The sequence below is a fragment of the Chenopodium quinoa genome, unplaced genomic scaffold (assembly GCF_001683475.1).
Source record: "Chenopodium quinoa cultivar QQ74 unplaced genomic scaffold, ASM168347v1, whole genome shotgun sequence".
Taxonomy (NCBI): domain Eukaryota; kingdom Viridiplantae; phylum Streptophyta; class Magnoliopsida; order Caryophyllales; family Amaranthaceae; genus Chenopodium; species Chenopodium quinoa.
In genome coordinates this window covers 12,569,063-12,585,509 of record NW_018743292.1, presented here as the reverse complement: position 1 = coordinate 12,585,509, position 16,447 = coordinate 12,569,063, and the positions used below count along the sequence as shown (strand labels likewise).

At 34.7% G+C, this 16,447-nt stretch overlaps 1 protein-coding gene across 1 annotated transcript; it reads left to right on the top strand.

Annotated features, from left to right (window-relative positions):
* The first annotated feature begins 464 nt into the window (after window positions 1–464).
* LOC110737100 (surfeit locus protein 1-like) lies at window positions 465–10,226 on the top strand. The gene is made up of 6 exons (XM_021917469.1): window positions 465–747; window positions 945–1,045; window positions 4,108–4,343; window positions 5,126–5,300; window positions 5,382–5,665; window positions 9,584–10,226. The coding sequence occupies exons 1-6, from the start codon at window positions 588–590 to the stop codon at window positions 9,651–9,653; spliced, it is 1,026 nt and encodes a 341-aa protein (XP_021773161.1). The 5' UTR covers window positions 465–587; the 3' UTR covers window positions 9,654–10,226.
* The last annotated feature ends 6,221 nt before the right edge of the window (window positions 10,227–16,447 follow it).

Here is a 16,447-nt window from a genome sequence, read left to right as displayed (position 1 = left end):
TTGGTCTTGTCTTCATCTTGACCCTACGGCGACCCATTTCCAATGACGAGTAGTGGGGACAAGTAGAGAGAAACTTTTCAGGTGATGAAGCATTTGCATGATGGGGATGAGTGAAGAGCGTTTCATGCTTAGTTCCTATAGGAATATGATGTGTTTAGTTACTTTGAATATTATCTATTTTATTATGGTTGTGAGAATAACGCAAAGGTTTTAACATTTCTTTGGTTTTAAGGGCTTACGATGGTTTCAAATTGTAGGTTGACTTTATTTGACTTAGTTTGATTGAGCTTGATTTTTTCAAAGTTGACGTGTTTTAAAAGATTTAAATAGGTAGTCTTCCGCTGTGTGTTTTTGATATTTACATTAGCCGTTGTCAGGTGGTGATAACGTCTTAGATTTTTCTAATTTCATGTTTAATAGAGGCAAAACAGGTATTTTATAGGATATGAATTTCCAGTGTTACATATTTGGTGAAATAGCCTACAATAAAACCAAAAACCCAGAAAAAAAATATATAATAACCCAAAACCCTTCTTCGTCTTCTTGTTCTTGCTAAATCAAAGCAGTGAAATTGTAGTGAACATGAGATGGCTGCCTCCATTTCCAAAACATTGACCAGAAACATTCGATTTATCACCACTTCTTCTTCTGCCCCTTCGTTACCTCGTTTCTTCTCCACTTCTACTGCATCTGCATCTGCTCTTTCCGCCATTGATGACCCCACCATTCCTCAACCTCAACATCAAGGTTGGTTTTTTTCTCTCTTCCTTTCCTTTTGCAATTGTTTTAATCGAATCTGTGGATTAAAATTGAATTGGGTTTTTGAATTTGATTTTTTTCATTTGATTTGTGGATTATGATGATGATTTGAATTGCTTTTTCAATTTTGTATTTTTTCTTTTGATTTGTGGGTAATGATGATAATGGTGATGATGATTGAGCAGGAAAGCAGCAGAGAGGAACATGGTCGAAGATGTTTCTCTTTCTTCCTGGGGCTATTACTTTTGGTCTTGGCAGTTGGCAGATTATCCGACGACAAGACAAGGTTCCTTTGCCCACCTTCCCTTTTATTTATCATGCTTGATTTTGATCCCGGATTTAGCTATCGATATGTTATTTAGACTCGGGTACTTTTTTCCAACTCGGGTATGTATCCAAGTGTTAGATTTGGCTACATTATGAACATTTTGAAGTTTTACTGCAAAACAAAGTATCAAGTCTCTGTACCTATGTCGAGCTGGTGATGATGACATGATTATTGATAAGTGTTTGAGTTGAAATGAAGAGTCAAGTAACATAGGCTGCCATTAAGAAATAAATTAAATTGATTTGTGCATTTGAAATTTTTTGTTTGTTGTGAAAAAGTTGGTGGTTATTATTTGTGTGCACAGTTTGCCCATTTAGGGTTGATTAAGCTTGTTTTGGCCGTTGTTGTATTGAACTTATGGTGCTTGGTCTTATAAACTCCATTCAAGGTTTCATCGGTCTGGAGTCTAACAAATCTTGAAGTTGGTGACTTGTTGTCAGTTAATCCACAGGCAAAATATTTTAGGGTGCATTAGATTATCTTACCTTTTTGAAGACTCCTTGGTTCAGGGTGTGACAGGGATTTTCTTTAATTTTCTACTTTAGTGTCTTGTATAGATACTTGTCAAAAGACCAGATATCTATTTCCATTCTCGTTCGACTTTCATATGGAATATGAACTTGTTCTCTTCACTTGAAACAAGTAGATCTGGTATGATATGGTCCGATTTTATTAAGGTCTGATATGGTCTGATCTGAATTTTTATTATCTTGATTTAATAATTTGACTAAACTTTGAACGTATATTAATACTAATTTATAAAGAAAAACATCATCAAAATGGATATTGTTAGATTTGTCTCATTATGAACTTTTCAAATATGTAATTTTCATAATTTTTTTAATACGCAATTAAATGGTATTTAACAATAAGTAAATGATAATTTAAAAGTCTGACAAGATTGTCTGGCCTTATCCTTAGTTTTAAAAAGCGCGCCTTAGGTGCAAGGCACAGTGAGGCTCAAGGCGCCTTCGCCTTTGCGCTTTTTTTTTTGTAGGCTGCTTCTTGCGTCTTTGCGACTTATGTTGTAAAGCATCAATAGCTATTTTGTAAGTTAATTATTTTCTATAAAACACTATGGGACTTTGTGACGGGCAGAATAATTCATTTCTAGAGAAGAGAGAAATCCCATACCCCCAATTCAATTTGAAGAACCCTAGCTATTGATCACATGGCCCTTTCACCTTTTCACATAAGTCCAATTTTACACTCATTTAATAGAAATGATTTTTTCTTTTTTATATGAATAAAGTGCGCCTCACCTACAAAATGCGCACGCCTTTGCCTTGCGCCTAGGCTCCAAGGACTTTTGCGACTTTTTGCACCTTGTGCCCTTTAAAACTAAGGTCTAATCTGAATTAATGAGGAAAAGTAACAAGTATCTTAAACAAGTTGAAGAGAATAAGTCCTATGTCTCCAAGAAATTTAATGCTTGTATCTGGAAAGGGCAAAGAGGAAAAGGACTAAATATATTGATTTAGGTCAATGAAATGCAATTTTAGGTACCAAATATATTGATTTCCCCTTATGTAGCTAATAGTAGTGGTGCTCGTTCTTGCGTCAGAAGCTGGCTACATTTTCCTTTGGACTAAACTGTATGAGACCCTGACATACACTATTGTCTGCATCAGATTTGGTATTAATTCAGGCTGATTAGACTTTACTCAGTTTAGGAGTTATTTTGTTATTTACATGTTTACCTATCTTTATTTCATGGTTGAAACGAATGGCAGGCTTTTTTTTATTTTTTGGATTTGTTGGGGCTTCATCGTAATGCTATTAGGGACAGAGTTATTTTCCTTGTTTCATAACATACCATGCTGCAGAGTTTTATTTCAGTGTACATTCATGTCTTTTATCCATGAAGTAACACTTTGTTTGGGTAGAAGGAAATGGAAAGAAAAGAAGGGAAGGGAAAGGGAGGGGAAAAACTCTCTTGTTTGGGAGAAGGATTGGGGGAAGGAAGGGAAAGGAGAGGGAGGGATCCATTTTCCCTTTCTCTTTAATAAGCATAATCCCTCCAAATTTGGAGAGATTTGGAGGGAAAATGGAGCTCACCTCCCCGTCCCTTTCTTTTCCCTTCCCTTCATCCTCTTTCCCTCCCCTTCCTTTCCTTCCTTATTTGCTACCCAAACAAAGCATAAGTCTTCTTCTTCTTAAAAAAAATTAAAAAATAAATAATGCAAGTTCGTATTAATGGGTAGGTAACAAGCTTTCTTATTCATACTTGAATTGCATACGTGAAGGGAAATTTACTAATTTTTCAAGATTTCAGTTTTTGATTGAATCATCTTAGATATCCATTGAAAATACTAAGTGGTCTTGATGCCAATTGAGCTTCAATTGAAAAGTTTTGTTCATTGGTTTAATTGAATTATTTGACCTATCTATAAGTTTTTGTAAGTTTCGGCAAAAGAGGAATGCTCATTGAGTTTTTGACATTGATCTGTTATTGATATTCAATTTAGGCTCACTTTGGTCTTTGTGCTTCTTTGTGGGCAATTGTCAATCAGTAGAATTGGTGAAAGTACCAAAAGTTTATGATTTTCATCCTTACTATTGATCTAAATTAGGCCCATTGATGCGATTGGTTTTTCAATTGAAGCTCTTGAAACTAAATTAGCTGAGTAGAATTTCTTTTTAATATTTATTTTTTTGAAACTCACTGGATGTGTATTTGGGTTCTCTTTTTAAAATCTCGAATTAGTATTAATGCTAGGCAGAAGAGCCTGATATGAATATATTAAAGTCTGTTGTCAGATGATTGTGTGTGAAGCAGTCATGCACAAGTCTACATTCTTATGCTCTCATAATGGTGTCATCTAATTGCATGCGCTGTTGAGCAGCTTTTGATTTAATACTCTTGGTTTTGCGCAACTTTAACCAACTTGTTATTTTTCCTCTGGTGGATGTTTTGCATGTGTATTAAGTTATTTGAATTTAAGTAGTATATTACTATGTACCATCTATATTTATATTCTTAAACTATTTTGTTTGACTATAGATGTATGCTGATGTAGATCAAAACATTGGATTACAGAAGAGAAAGGTTGGCAATGGAGCCAATTGAGTTTAATGACATAGCTTCTGGTGAGAACTCTAATACTTTGGAATTTCGGAGGGTGGTCTGCAGAGGAGCTTTTGATGAGAAGAAGTCAATATATGTGGGCCCACGATCCAGAAGTATATCAGGAGTTACAGAAAATGGATACTATATTATTACACCTCTTGTACCTATTTCTGGCAATCTGGATAGGTGAGCTGATGATTCATTGACATATTTGTGAATGTGTATCTGTTCCATTATCTAGTTTTGATGTTTTGTTCCCTGTTGGTTGATGTCTTGTTTATCACCCTTCACCTTATTCTATCTCATATTTGATCATTTTATTCTGCATGTATTATTTAATGTGTCATAGATGGCTCATAAATTCCTTGATGTTTAGTTGCATAGTATTACTGCCTTATCTACTTCATATACTTCTGTTTGATGCCGATCATCTAAAGAAATACTCATTGAAATACAGAATTTTTGTCATCCTTATGCTGAGTTAACCTGAGTCAACTATGACGTAACTTTGCAAAAATCTAATGTCTGGGATCCTGTCAATATCTTAATGTTTTGGTCCTGAAGTTGGTTGTCTCTAAACTTTGTAATTAATTCAGCACAAGTGCAGTTTAAATTAACCCAATAAATTTTTATTTTTTTATTTTTTATTTTTCAAAAATAAAAAGTTACGGCTTATAGTTTTTTTTTTCTTCCTCCCTCCTTTTGAAATACGGTTTTGCCTCTAAACCTTTTATGTGTAGGAGGAGAAAGAGTAGAGGAACATGGGGTTTACATGGTCAGAGAAAAGAGATCCTAGATTAGTAAATGTGGTCAGTTTGGGAATAAAATCACATCTAAGTCATTTGACAAATACTTTTAAGCAAACTAGCTATTGAAGTAAAAACTCTGACCAATAATTTATTTTGCTTGATTAAGCCACATGTTTTGGTTGTACTATGTTTTCGTCTGGCTGATAATGCAAATTTCAGCGTTCAGTCCCCAGTTTTAGTGAATAGAGGATGGGTCCCACGTAGTTGGAGGGACAAGGCACTGGAATCTTCTCAAGGTCTTGAAGAAGATGAAGATGTACCCAGCACTGCTTCATCATCTGGTGAAATTCGTTCATTCTGGAGATTTTGGTCTAAGAAGCCCCAAACAACTGAGGTTTTACTTTGCACTGTTTCTGTTACATTTAGTAAATGTGTTAAGAGGGTTGGTCACATTTTTCCCATTCTTTAATTGCAGGAACTAGCTCCATCTGTCACTCCTGTGGAAGTAATTGGCGTGATTCGTGGGAGTGAAAAACCAAGCATTTTTGTCCCAGAAAATGATCCTGCCTCTGGTCAGTGGTTTTTTGTTGATGTTCCTGCTATTGCCCATGCATCTGGCCTTCCTCAGAATACAGTCTACATTGAGGACATTAATGATAATGTTAGCGCAAGCAATCCATATCCTGTTCCAAAGGATGCTAGTACTTTGATTCGCAGCTCAGTCATGCCGCAAGACCATCTAAATTACACATTAACATGGTACGTGTTTTGCCTGTTGAACACTCTATGTTATGCGTGCACTTGTAGCTTTACTCAAAATTATTTGTATCCCTTTAAGGTCATTTATAATTTGCTATTTATCTATGCTTTGTACGAAGTATAATATTTTTTGTGGACATCATAACCAACATTACATGGAACGTGGGACGTTAAGTAACATGGTACAAGAATGCGGTATAATATTTTTTGTGGACATCATAACCAACAATACATGGAACGTGGGACGTTTAGGAACATGGTACAAGAACGCGGTACGTGGGGTCTAGAATTCCCGGAACGTTTGGTTATTTTTGGGATTTATTTTGGTTGACTTTAAATTTTATAATTAGTAAATTTCACCATGATAATGTTTTTTTTTTAATTGATAATGTGATTTTATTGAAACAGCAAAAAAAATGGAAATTAAAAGTTCAAAGTTAAATTAAAAACAAAATTAAATTTGGCAGCAATCTAATATTTCAAGACTCCAAGTTTTAACCACTTACTCCAAATTATATATAAAAAACTACATCAATTAAAAAAAAGCTTACAAATAACAAAATATAAACCATGATTAGCAGCAAGTCAGTCAAATTCTTTTTCTTTAAGCAGCTGCATTTTCCCCAACAAGCATATGTCATCCATTCTCAATGTTGAATCCTCAATATAAGAGCTCTCAGGGTCGATATCCCACATCCTATAAGGGTCGAATGTGTAGCTTTTTGAGAAGCATAATATAAGTCTTAAGTTAGATTAAATTGTAGGCAATGATAGCATTGATTCGATTCCTCTTAATATTGTGGATGTAAGAACAAGTGCTCTAAACTCTTTTGGCACCTTAAGAATAATAACTTGTAATTGGTTGTGATAACACCGTAACTGCTATTTCTGCCATCTCTGAAGTTTCAGAGCCTTAAGTAGACCACCATGAAATTGGTGACATTGTTGCAGCATCTATCTTAGATGCATGTGTCCCAAAATCCCTTCTTTTTTGCCGAAATTAAGCCATTTGTTCACTAAATAGTTTTTTTCATGCATATCCTCTCCAATTTTATCAAATTCTTTAAGAAAACCCGAAACCACTTCTCTATCAAGATTTGGAGCTCTTCTCTCAACTCTACCAGGGGCAACATAATTCAAATAATTTGAGTCATAATAGAAAGGATTGAGGGCAAAACCTAGACAATGCATATGAATGTTCATTTTTTCCCAACGAGCAATCAAAATTTCTTGCATTTTATCTCTATCTTCCACATATTTATTATTTTCCAAGATATCACCAATTTTCCCTATCGTATAATCCATTTTGTCATAGACTTCTCCCAATTTTTTTGTCCCTCACCATCAGCAAATTTTATCATCAAATAAATTGGCTTAGTAAAAGATAGAATGTTATTGCCTCATCCCAAAATTCCTCATTTGATATTGTCAATGCAACTTCAGTAGTGTAGAGGCAAACCTTGTTTTAGCAACTTTCAAGGCGCTAAAATGCAAGAAATTTTGATTGCTCGTTGGGAAAAAATGGACATTCCTATGCGTTGTCTAGGTTTTTCCCTCAATCCTTTTTATTATGATTCAAATTATTTGAATTTTGTTGCTCCTGGTGAAGTTGAGAGAAGAGCTCCAAATCTTGATAGAGAAGTGGTTTTGGGTGTTCTTGAAGCATTTGATAAAATTGGAGAGGATGTGCATGAAAAAAACTATTGTGTGAACAAATGGCTAAATTTCAGCAAAAAGAAGGGATTTTTGGGACACATGCATCTAAAATAGATGTTGTGACAGTGTAACCAATTTCATGGTGGTCTACTTATGATTCCGAAACTCCGAAGTTGGCAGCAGTTAAGGTGTTATCACATCCAATTACAAGTTCTACTGAAAGAGTTAAGGTGTTATCACATCCAATTACAATTACCTATTCTTACACCCTCAATATTAAGAGGAATCGATTCAATGCTCTTCCTGCCAACAATTTAGTGTTTATTCACTATAACTTTTAGACTTATATCACGCTTCACAAAAAGCTACACATCCGGCCTTTATAGGATGTGGGATTTCAACCTCGAGAGCTCTGGTATTGAGGATTCTACATAGAGAATGGATGACATAAGGTGGGTGTTTGTTGGGGATAATGCAGCTGCTAAGAGAAAAAGAATTTGACTGACTTGCTAGTTATGGTTTATCTTTTGTTATTTGTAAGCTTTTTTTAAGGAAAAAAAATAATTTATTTTATTTTTTTATGTAATTTGGAGTTAGTGGTTAAAATTTGGAGTCTTTTAATATTGGATTGCTGCCTAGTTTTGTTTTTAATTTAACTTTGAATTGTTAATTTCCAATTTTTTGTTGCTTTTTATGAAATCAGATTATTATTAACATTATCATAGTGGAATTGACTAATTATATAATTTAAAATCAACCAAAAAAAATCCCAAAAAATAATCAAACATTCCAGGAACTCTGAACCCCACGTACCGTGTGTTTCCGTTCCCATACCAGTATACCACGTTCCAAAACGTCCCACTTTCTGTGTAACGTTGCCCTAGATGATGTGGTGTGGGACTGTGGGGTTGGAGGAGAAGGATAATTTTGGGTCAGTATTATTCAGTTATTTATTATTTATTTTTTTAATGATCAGAATTTCTACTATTTGACTTGTTCTATGTCAATGCCCAAAAGTGAGCTAAATAAAAAAAACAAGTAAGAAGGTAGCAAAAGCAACAAGTTAGTTATAATTCTGAACAGCTTTACAATCTGGACATCTGGTAAGCTAGTTTTCAACAGGAGTATGCACAATGTTATTGTTATGGATCTTGTACAAAGATCTTAAGTACATCAATTTTCTTGATTTGTGAAGCATGCTGAAGGTACTTGGTGACAGTTGCTTACCAGATTAAGTGTCTTTCATATTGGTTTAATTGGGATTTGTCAATTCCTTCAAAGTTGAGAGAAAACTGGATAGTGTGATTGTGTCATTGTGTGAAACTTAGCGTTATTTGTGGGATACGGGTTTATCACACTTTTTTCAGTCAAAGTGGAAGTTGAACTGGTTTATTAAGACAACTCTCCTTGTTTAAAAGATCACTCAAACAGTTATACTTATTTCATTTTGCCTCCTAAAATGTGTAAAGCAGGAATTAAGTTCCAGCTTTTTAAAATTATTGGCGATCCCTTTGCAACCAAGTCATATTTTGTCTAGGGCTCTCATTATAACTGTATATGAAAGTGTCTTAAAGCAAAAGATGTCTACTTCATCCTGTATATTGCTCTCATTATAACTGTATAGTGCTCTCATTATGCTTTTATTCATGAAAGTTTACACATTTGCTTTGGCATCCCATTACTATCTTTGGAAAGAAATTATAAGCACTCAAGTTTGATATCAAATAAAAAATAAACAATTTTATCGACTAGGAAGGTGCCAATTTGATAAGCAGGCAGCATGTTTAGTCCAATTGCTGCTGATGGTGTTAATTGCTAACTTTTGTTTTTTTTTTTAGGGGGGGGGGGGGTGGAATACTGACCCTTTGTTTTGATTGAAGGAGAAGGGAATTGGATGGGAGAGAAATAGAAGGTTAAAAGAAATTGATCTCTCTAACAAGTAACAATGGAGAGATTTGGAAGGAAAACTCATCATTCTTTCTTCCCCTTCCCTTCCTTCCCCTCCCCCTTCTTTTCCTTCTCTTTTCTTTATCCAAACACACTGTTAATGCAGTATGTTGTCTCTGGCTTGTGTTCATGATTAGGAAACTATACATCCTTGATATAGGTCAGAAATGATGCTGTGAGATGTAGATTGACAAAGAAAGTTATCTAACCTCTTGCTAACTGGCTTGATGTCATTAAACTCAATTTTACTACCCCGAAATGTGCTTATGCTCTATATTTTAGTCCAATTCTAACATTTATATTCATGACAAGCAGGTATTCTCTATCAGCTGCTGTGACATACATGGCTTACAAGAGATTAAAGCCCAGAAAAATCCGGAGATAGTATTTAATTTATAGAAGTCCTGGGAATTCCCTGTTTATTTTTAGACCGTGCTAGAGAATACTGAAGATCAGGTGCTGTCTACCGATTAATGACATCTTTTGTCATCATGTCAGAGGACTTATTTTGCTGTTATAAGATAGTCTGGTACGTCTGGTATATACAAGCAGCAGATGATGATATTGATTTTGCAAACAAAACTTTGAGAATTTGAAACATTGATAGAAATTTTGGAATATAACTGTTGGAACAGATCAGTTCTTTTTCATATCACAGATTAACAGAACACTGATGTACAAGCTGCTATACAAGTCCAGGGCATCAGGCCTTCCAGGGGTAGAGGCGCAGAGCCTTAAAGGGTAATTACTTTAATCTTTTCAGATGCCACAGGTGTTCAAGACCAATATTAGAGGGTGATGATACAATAATTTTTTGCATTCTAGACTGAATATCAACACATCATTGCCAGACATCCAATAAAGAAAACTCTTTGCTTCGTCACAATAGAGCTTGTATTCTGACTTAGTACTTTGTAATCTTTGTATTTGCTATATCAATTTTTGATTATTTTTGACATATCATATGAAATAAGAAGACATCTTACGTTATTATGCTTCACTACATTAAATGAACCCGCAAACATTTAATATGGAGTACAAGAGCTTAAAGTGTATGCAAATTTTGTAGAAGTCAATAATTCACAAACAATATGTTGGAGGTGTAGGGTTTGAATTCTACCAAGTGAAAATGTTTAGTGTTAGGGATTCCCTTACCCTTCCCTCTACTCAAGTGTTTGGTCCGCAAAACATGACCTAATAAATTACTACCTCCTTTAACAGTTATTTGTAACATTTACCAAAAAGGGGTGTTAGCTATTACTTGCAACAAACTTTCTTTTTTCCTTTTTTTAGTAACTTTTGTGGTGACAAAAATACCAAACTGCCTTTACTAAAAACTGATTAATTGCTAACCTACTTTATAATCCTAATTGATTATCTCTCCAATCTACAAAACTAATCTAATCATTTCAACCAAAAATTAAGATTTGCATCCCACTTCTCTTCATTTCTTCAGATCGTCATTCATCTTCTCAACAACCGTCAACCACTCCCATTAATGAGGCCAGTGAAGGCTTTAAATCTGAATAGAAAGATGCCCAAGTCTAATATCACAGCAAAGCCTGCTTCTCCCAGCTTTACGACATCTTCGCTTAAAGGAATGCGAAAATATGGAAAAGCTTCCTGGTGAATTGCACAATATTACCTCCCTCCAGGAGTTAATGATTAAAAAATGCCCTAAAATCCATAGCTTAGCAGAAGGTGGTTTACCTAGGAATCTGACATTACTTGTAATTGAAGAAGTGAACCTAATACAAGAGTGGGGATTGCCAATAATAGAGTGTATTCCGTGCCCACACCTTTCTCTCCCTTCTTCCTTTGCAAACTAGTTGCTCGAAAATCCATTCTAATGGCATAATTGATTTTAACTCCAATACAGACAATCGAAGATCAATCTCAGCAACAAATAGGTATCAATTGAGCAATTTTTTATTTTTTGGCAACTTTTTTGCAATTTCATGATATTAAATCTTCAAATTACAAAAATTGAAAACAAAAATCGTTCAACAAGCTCGGTAATTATGGCGGAATTGATTTTAGTTCATATGATCCAATTCAGACAATCGTTCAACAATCTAATCCACCAGGTATTATTTTCTCCATTTATTAGCTATTAAGGTTTTTTTTTTTTTTTTTTTTTTTTTTAAAACGAAATTATCGAATTTCTTTGCATGAACTTCAATAACAAATTTGCAGAGCATAATTGATGATGAATTTCTCAAATACATAAATTGCTAATAAATTTAATATGAGCAAATTTAATTTATAAATATAATGTTATTGTGCATAAATTGCTATTGATTATAATATGAGCAACCTTAAATGAGAAAATTTAATTGAACAATTGATTTTCATTTACAAATTATTAAAAACATACCGTACTTAACATTTTACTATCAATTTTACTCATTCAACATCTTGATGATTGTTTTTTCACATATGATAAATGATTAAATTTGATTAAAAAATGTGGTGAGGTTTTTTATAATCAAATTTACTCATTTAGAATCTTCCACTTAAGGTGTGGTTAATTTACGGAGAGTGTGTAATTGAGCTATCCCTATTTGTGTTGGGTTTAACAAAAGAGCGACAAGCGTTGAGGCAAAGTGCCCAAGATGTTGTTGTGACGAGGGGACTGAACTTCATTTCTCTAATCAAGTGCTCGACTACTTGGAAGGTGTGCGAGGAGGCAAGGTTAGACGTGTGGAGGGGAAAGCCCTATGTGTTCTAGTTTTGCAGATTGGTAAGGTTCTTTTTATGCATAAAAGAATGACATGAGGTGGCCTGTTTGGCTTACAAGAAATAAAGTAAGGTTGTATGGCCTGGTGCTTGTGAAGGATGGAAGTAGTGCACTTGGTCCAAAATTTAGCAACTTATTATGAACATCCAATTGAGTACAATTATAAATGTTTTAAACTAGTAGCCTATGTAGGATTTGAACCTACATCTTTTGTGCAATGTAGGAACACAGTGATCGACCAATTGAGCTAATAGGCTAACAATTTAAACTAGTAAATGCTTGACTATAAACTTCATTCAAAGCAGGTGCAATAACAGTCCGATAGATAATCCATTCTAATGATGCCAGATGCTGACGATGATACAGTAATAACTAATAAGCCATTCACATCTGTTTCCTTTGGCATCTAGTACATACAAATTACTTTTTCTCTGCTTCAAAGCAAGAACTTGAAAACCTCCATATATATAAATGGGAGAGGAGAAAAGCAGCACAATATCAATATGGAAGCAATGAAGTCCTTTGTGAAAGGTGCCTCTGGTATGCTTTCTACTTGTGTCATTCAGCCCATTGATATGGTCAAGGTACCCTTTTTTATATTTTATACTTTTGTTACAGTTGTATATGTTATTGATTATTGCATGATTAATATTAATTACCCAAGCAAGCTGATTAGATCAATAATGAAATAAAATTGGTGAGAATTCAATTAGGACAAGGTTCTGCAGTCCAGGTGACTAAGAATATGCTACGTGATGAGGATCTTTATGCCTTTTACAAGGTTACTTCTTCAACTCATATTCATTACCATCTACTTCTACTTGTATTGTTAACTCATATTCATTACCATTTACTTCTACTTATATTGTTTATACGGAGTACTATACTAGTGTCGCACTCACTCACCCTAACAACCTAAGTATTGCATATGCCAATATTTCACTTTAAAGAAAAAGCCTACATTTGGTTGCGATATCAGACTAATACAGCTAAAAGAGTTGATGATCGATCTATTTAAAAGGATTCCTCTTTGAGCTTTAATTGGCTCATGGAAAGCAGCCTTCCTCCTCATAGGTAACATTCTAACTGAGCTAGCTTGATAATCAGAACTCCAAAGCACATTCAAGGATTTCAATGTGACAGGGAACTAAAGACTCTCTTTACAACCCCATCAAGATATCCTTGAGATCTAAATTTCACTCCACAACACAATGTGAGCTACAAAATTACAAAAACAGAAAAAAGGCAGCAAACTTTTGTAGCATCAAAATTAAACACGCACACCACTTACAGCTTTATTCCACTTTAATACAATGTCTCCACACTACCCATTGATCACTAACTTGATCTTAAGGCATTCTCCATTCCTCTCCAAATTAGAGAGTTTTTAATCCTAACAATAAATTCCAACAAATTTACTATACCCAACATCAGAACATCACAATTTCCAAAATTTCTACGGAGTATAAGCACATCAAAACCCCCAGTTTTGAACAATTTCATCACACTTCATCATGCCATACCAATTTGTATTACTTATATCCTCTAGTCCTCTACTATGAAACTCAGTTTTAACTAACATCACCTTATATAACCTAGTATTAATTGCAATAAAATGCTCAAATGAGCAAACCTAATATATACAGAAAAAAAAAAACAAATTAACACATAAAAGTGCTTAAATAAAAATCAAATGAGCAACAAAAATATAAAGGAGCAAACAAACATTAAATGAACAAACAAGCATAAAAAGCACAAAATGAGCAAAAAAATCATAAAATTAACAAACATAGGAAAAATGAACAAACATAAAATATAAATTACACAAAAAGTTGAGCAAAATGAGAAATTAATGACACATAAAAGGAAAACTATTACACGCAAAAAAAAAAAAAAAAAAAATATTGAGTAAAATGAGCAATTGATGACACATTAATGAAATTTAAGCATAAATTAAACACATTTAAGGACAAATTGATGAAAGTTAAACATAAATTGAGCAAAAAACATAAAATGAACAAATATGAAACAAAAATCCAAAAAAAAATTGAGCAAAATGAGCACAAAAATTTTATACGAAGTACAATTAATGACACTAAAATACATGAAATTCAATACGAGGTAAAGCTGAACATAAATACATGAAATTCATAATTATGTAACCAAAAATACAAAAAAAAAATTGAAAAAAAAAAGAGAGGCGAAATTTACCTAGCTTAGATTCTACCATTGTTGCAACTAAATACATTTCGAAGCAAAAAACGGAAAACGTAGATAAATAACTCTCCAAATTAAAGACAAAAAACGTAATCCGAAGCATAAACTTTGGAAATGTAGATGAAAAATTCTGGAAATTGAAGACATGAAGAAAGAGAAAGAAAAAAGAAGAAAAAGAAAGAAAGAAGAAAAAGGAAGAGAGAGAAAGAAGAATGGAAAAATTATGTAACAATGAAACCTTTAGATATCACGTGCATGTAGGGAAAATTAATTGTAAATGATAGTTATAACCCAGGGTGTGCGGTACAACCAGGTATATAACACTAACTTCATTTAGAATGGAAGCTAAAGGGATCAAGTACTCATATAATTAACAATCAATATCTATATCTATTAAATATTACAAATAAGATGGAAGAGAAAGTCAAGTTTCACATTTTTAGTTTCATACCTAGTCTTATTTTTAGCAAAAAAAGGAAAGGAAAAAAATAATATAAATAAATAAATGATGACATCATATGTAAATTTGGAGGGAAAATTTTTAATGAAAGTTTGACACGTAGAACACTTTAGAGGATTTATGACATCAACAAGTTTTGTTTTACTAATTGTTCTTGAAAAAAATATTTTGTTCCGCAGTTGAAACCTCCCGAAAACCCTCTTTCCATTTCCATCAAACAATTGTTAACCAAATAAGAAAAAGTCCCTTGAATAGGGTCACGCTCTCGTCCCTCGCCTAGAGTTTGGTTTTTCCGTCACTGTTTCTCTACCCGTTCTCGGCCGATTCTCCCTGTTTTTTTCCTGGTTCTTTATTCCTTTGCAAGTAATGGAGCCTCAATTGTTGAATGAGTTGGAGAATCTGCGTTTATCTGAGGAGGAGAACAAGGTAATTGGAAATCGTGATGATTGCGATGTTGATGATGATACGAAGGCTCGAATTTCCCTAACCTTGGTAGGGAAATTGTTGACGGTGAGACCGTACAACGTTGAGGCTATGAAACGCACTCTGCTGAATGTTTGGAGAGTTCGAGACAATGTGGCGATTTGAATGGTGGAAACGAATTTGTTTGTTTTCCAATTCTTTAGCGAGGATGATAAGAACAGAGTTCTTGAAGGCTGCCCGTGGTTTTTTGATAAATAAACTCCTTCTACTGACTGAAATTTCTGGTGATGAGCAATGTTCAGAGGTGCAATTTAGGAGTTCCCCTTTCTGGATTCGATTACGTGATGTCCCTTTTAATAAGCGAACAACTGAGTTTGCCTTTGACATTAGTGAACATCTAGGAGCATTCATAGATTATGATGACTCGGATCCTCTTGGATGGAACGAATACCTCCGCGTGAAAATGCAAGTGGACATTAACAATCCCCTTCGTAAGGGGGGTGAAGGTTGTAACCGGAAAACAGGGGTCTAAGTGATGTGGCATTTAATACGAGCGTTTGGCAGATTTCTGTTATTACTGTGGCCGAATTGAACATACTAACATTGAATGCCAGTATGTACAGGAGGAGGTTGTTAGGAAAGGGGTGGTATATGAATACGGACCTTGGCTTGGAGCTTCGCCCAAGAAACCAACCAGACTGTCGAGTGATGAGCGTGAAAAGGAGAAGGAGTGGCTTGCTAAATTGAAGGGACAGACTACGGTGAAACTCCTTGGTTATCATGACCCAATTGTATCCGCAAGGGCCTTCCAATGGCTTCCCGAAAACTGGTTTTTTCGCCTTTGAGGGAGGTGGGAACAGTGGTACTTCATAAGGATGACAACGTTCAACAGAACACCCACCTAGGCAACTCAAATGAGAGAACCTCGAAGGCTGCTGCCAGTGAAGATAGGGCTGCGATTTCTGGAATTCTTCCTCCCATCCAGTCCAAAGACAATGCAAACCCCTTGAATGATGCCTCTTCCCCTAGTGATCCAATGACACTTGCGGCTGACCCCCATATAACTACAATGTTGGTGCCAGGAAAGAATGCTCATGGGAAGACAAAAGGAGGGGATTCTCACGATAAGACATGGAAACGAATTGACAGGGATATGGATACCAATATGGAAGAGCAACCTCTCCCCCCCCCCCTTTGGGAAAAGAAAGCATCATGATTTTTCTGTTGTAGTGGAAACGAGTGAGACATCTTTTGGGAAGCGATTCAAAGCAATCTCTGAGGTGCCTTCTCTTTCTTCTAGTCCGGCGGAGGTTAACATGGATCAACCCCACCAAGACCA

Bases quoted from the DNA above. Each gene is read 5' to 3' on its own strand.
- LOC110737100 (XM_021917469.1), top strand. From the start codon at position 588: ATGGCTGCCTCCATTTCCAAAACATTGACCAGAAACATTCGATTTATC. The intron at 748-944 runs GTTGGTTTTTTT...ATGATTGAGCAG, and splicing joins TCCTCAACCTCAACATCAAG to GAAAGCAGCAGAGAGGAACA. The intron at 5,666-9,583 runs GTACGTGTTTTG...CATGACAAGCAG, and splicing joins CTAAATTACACATTAACATG to GTATTCTCTATCAGCTGCTG.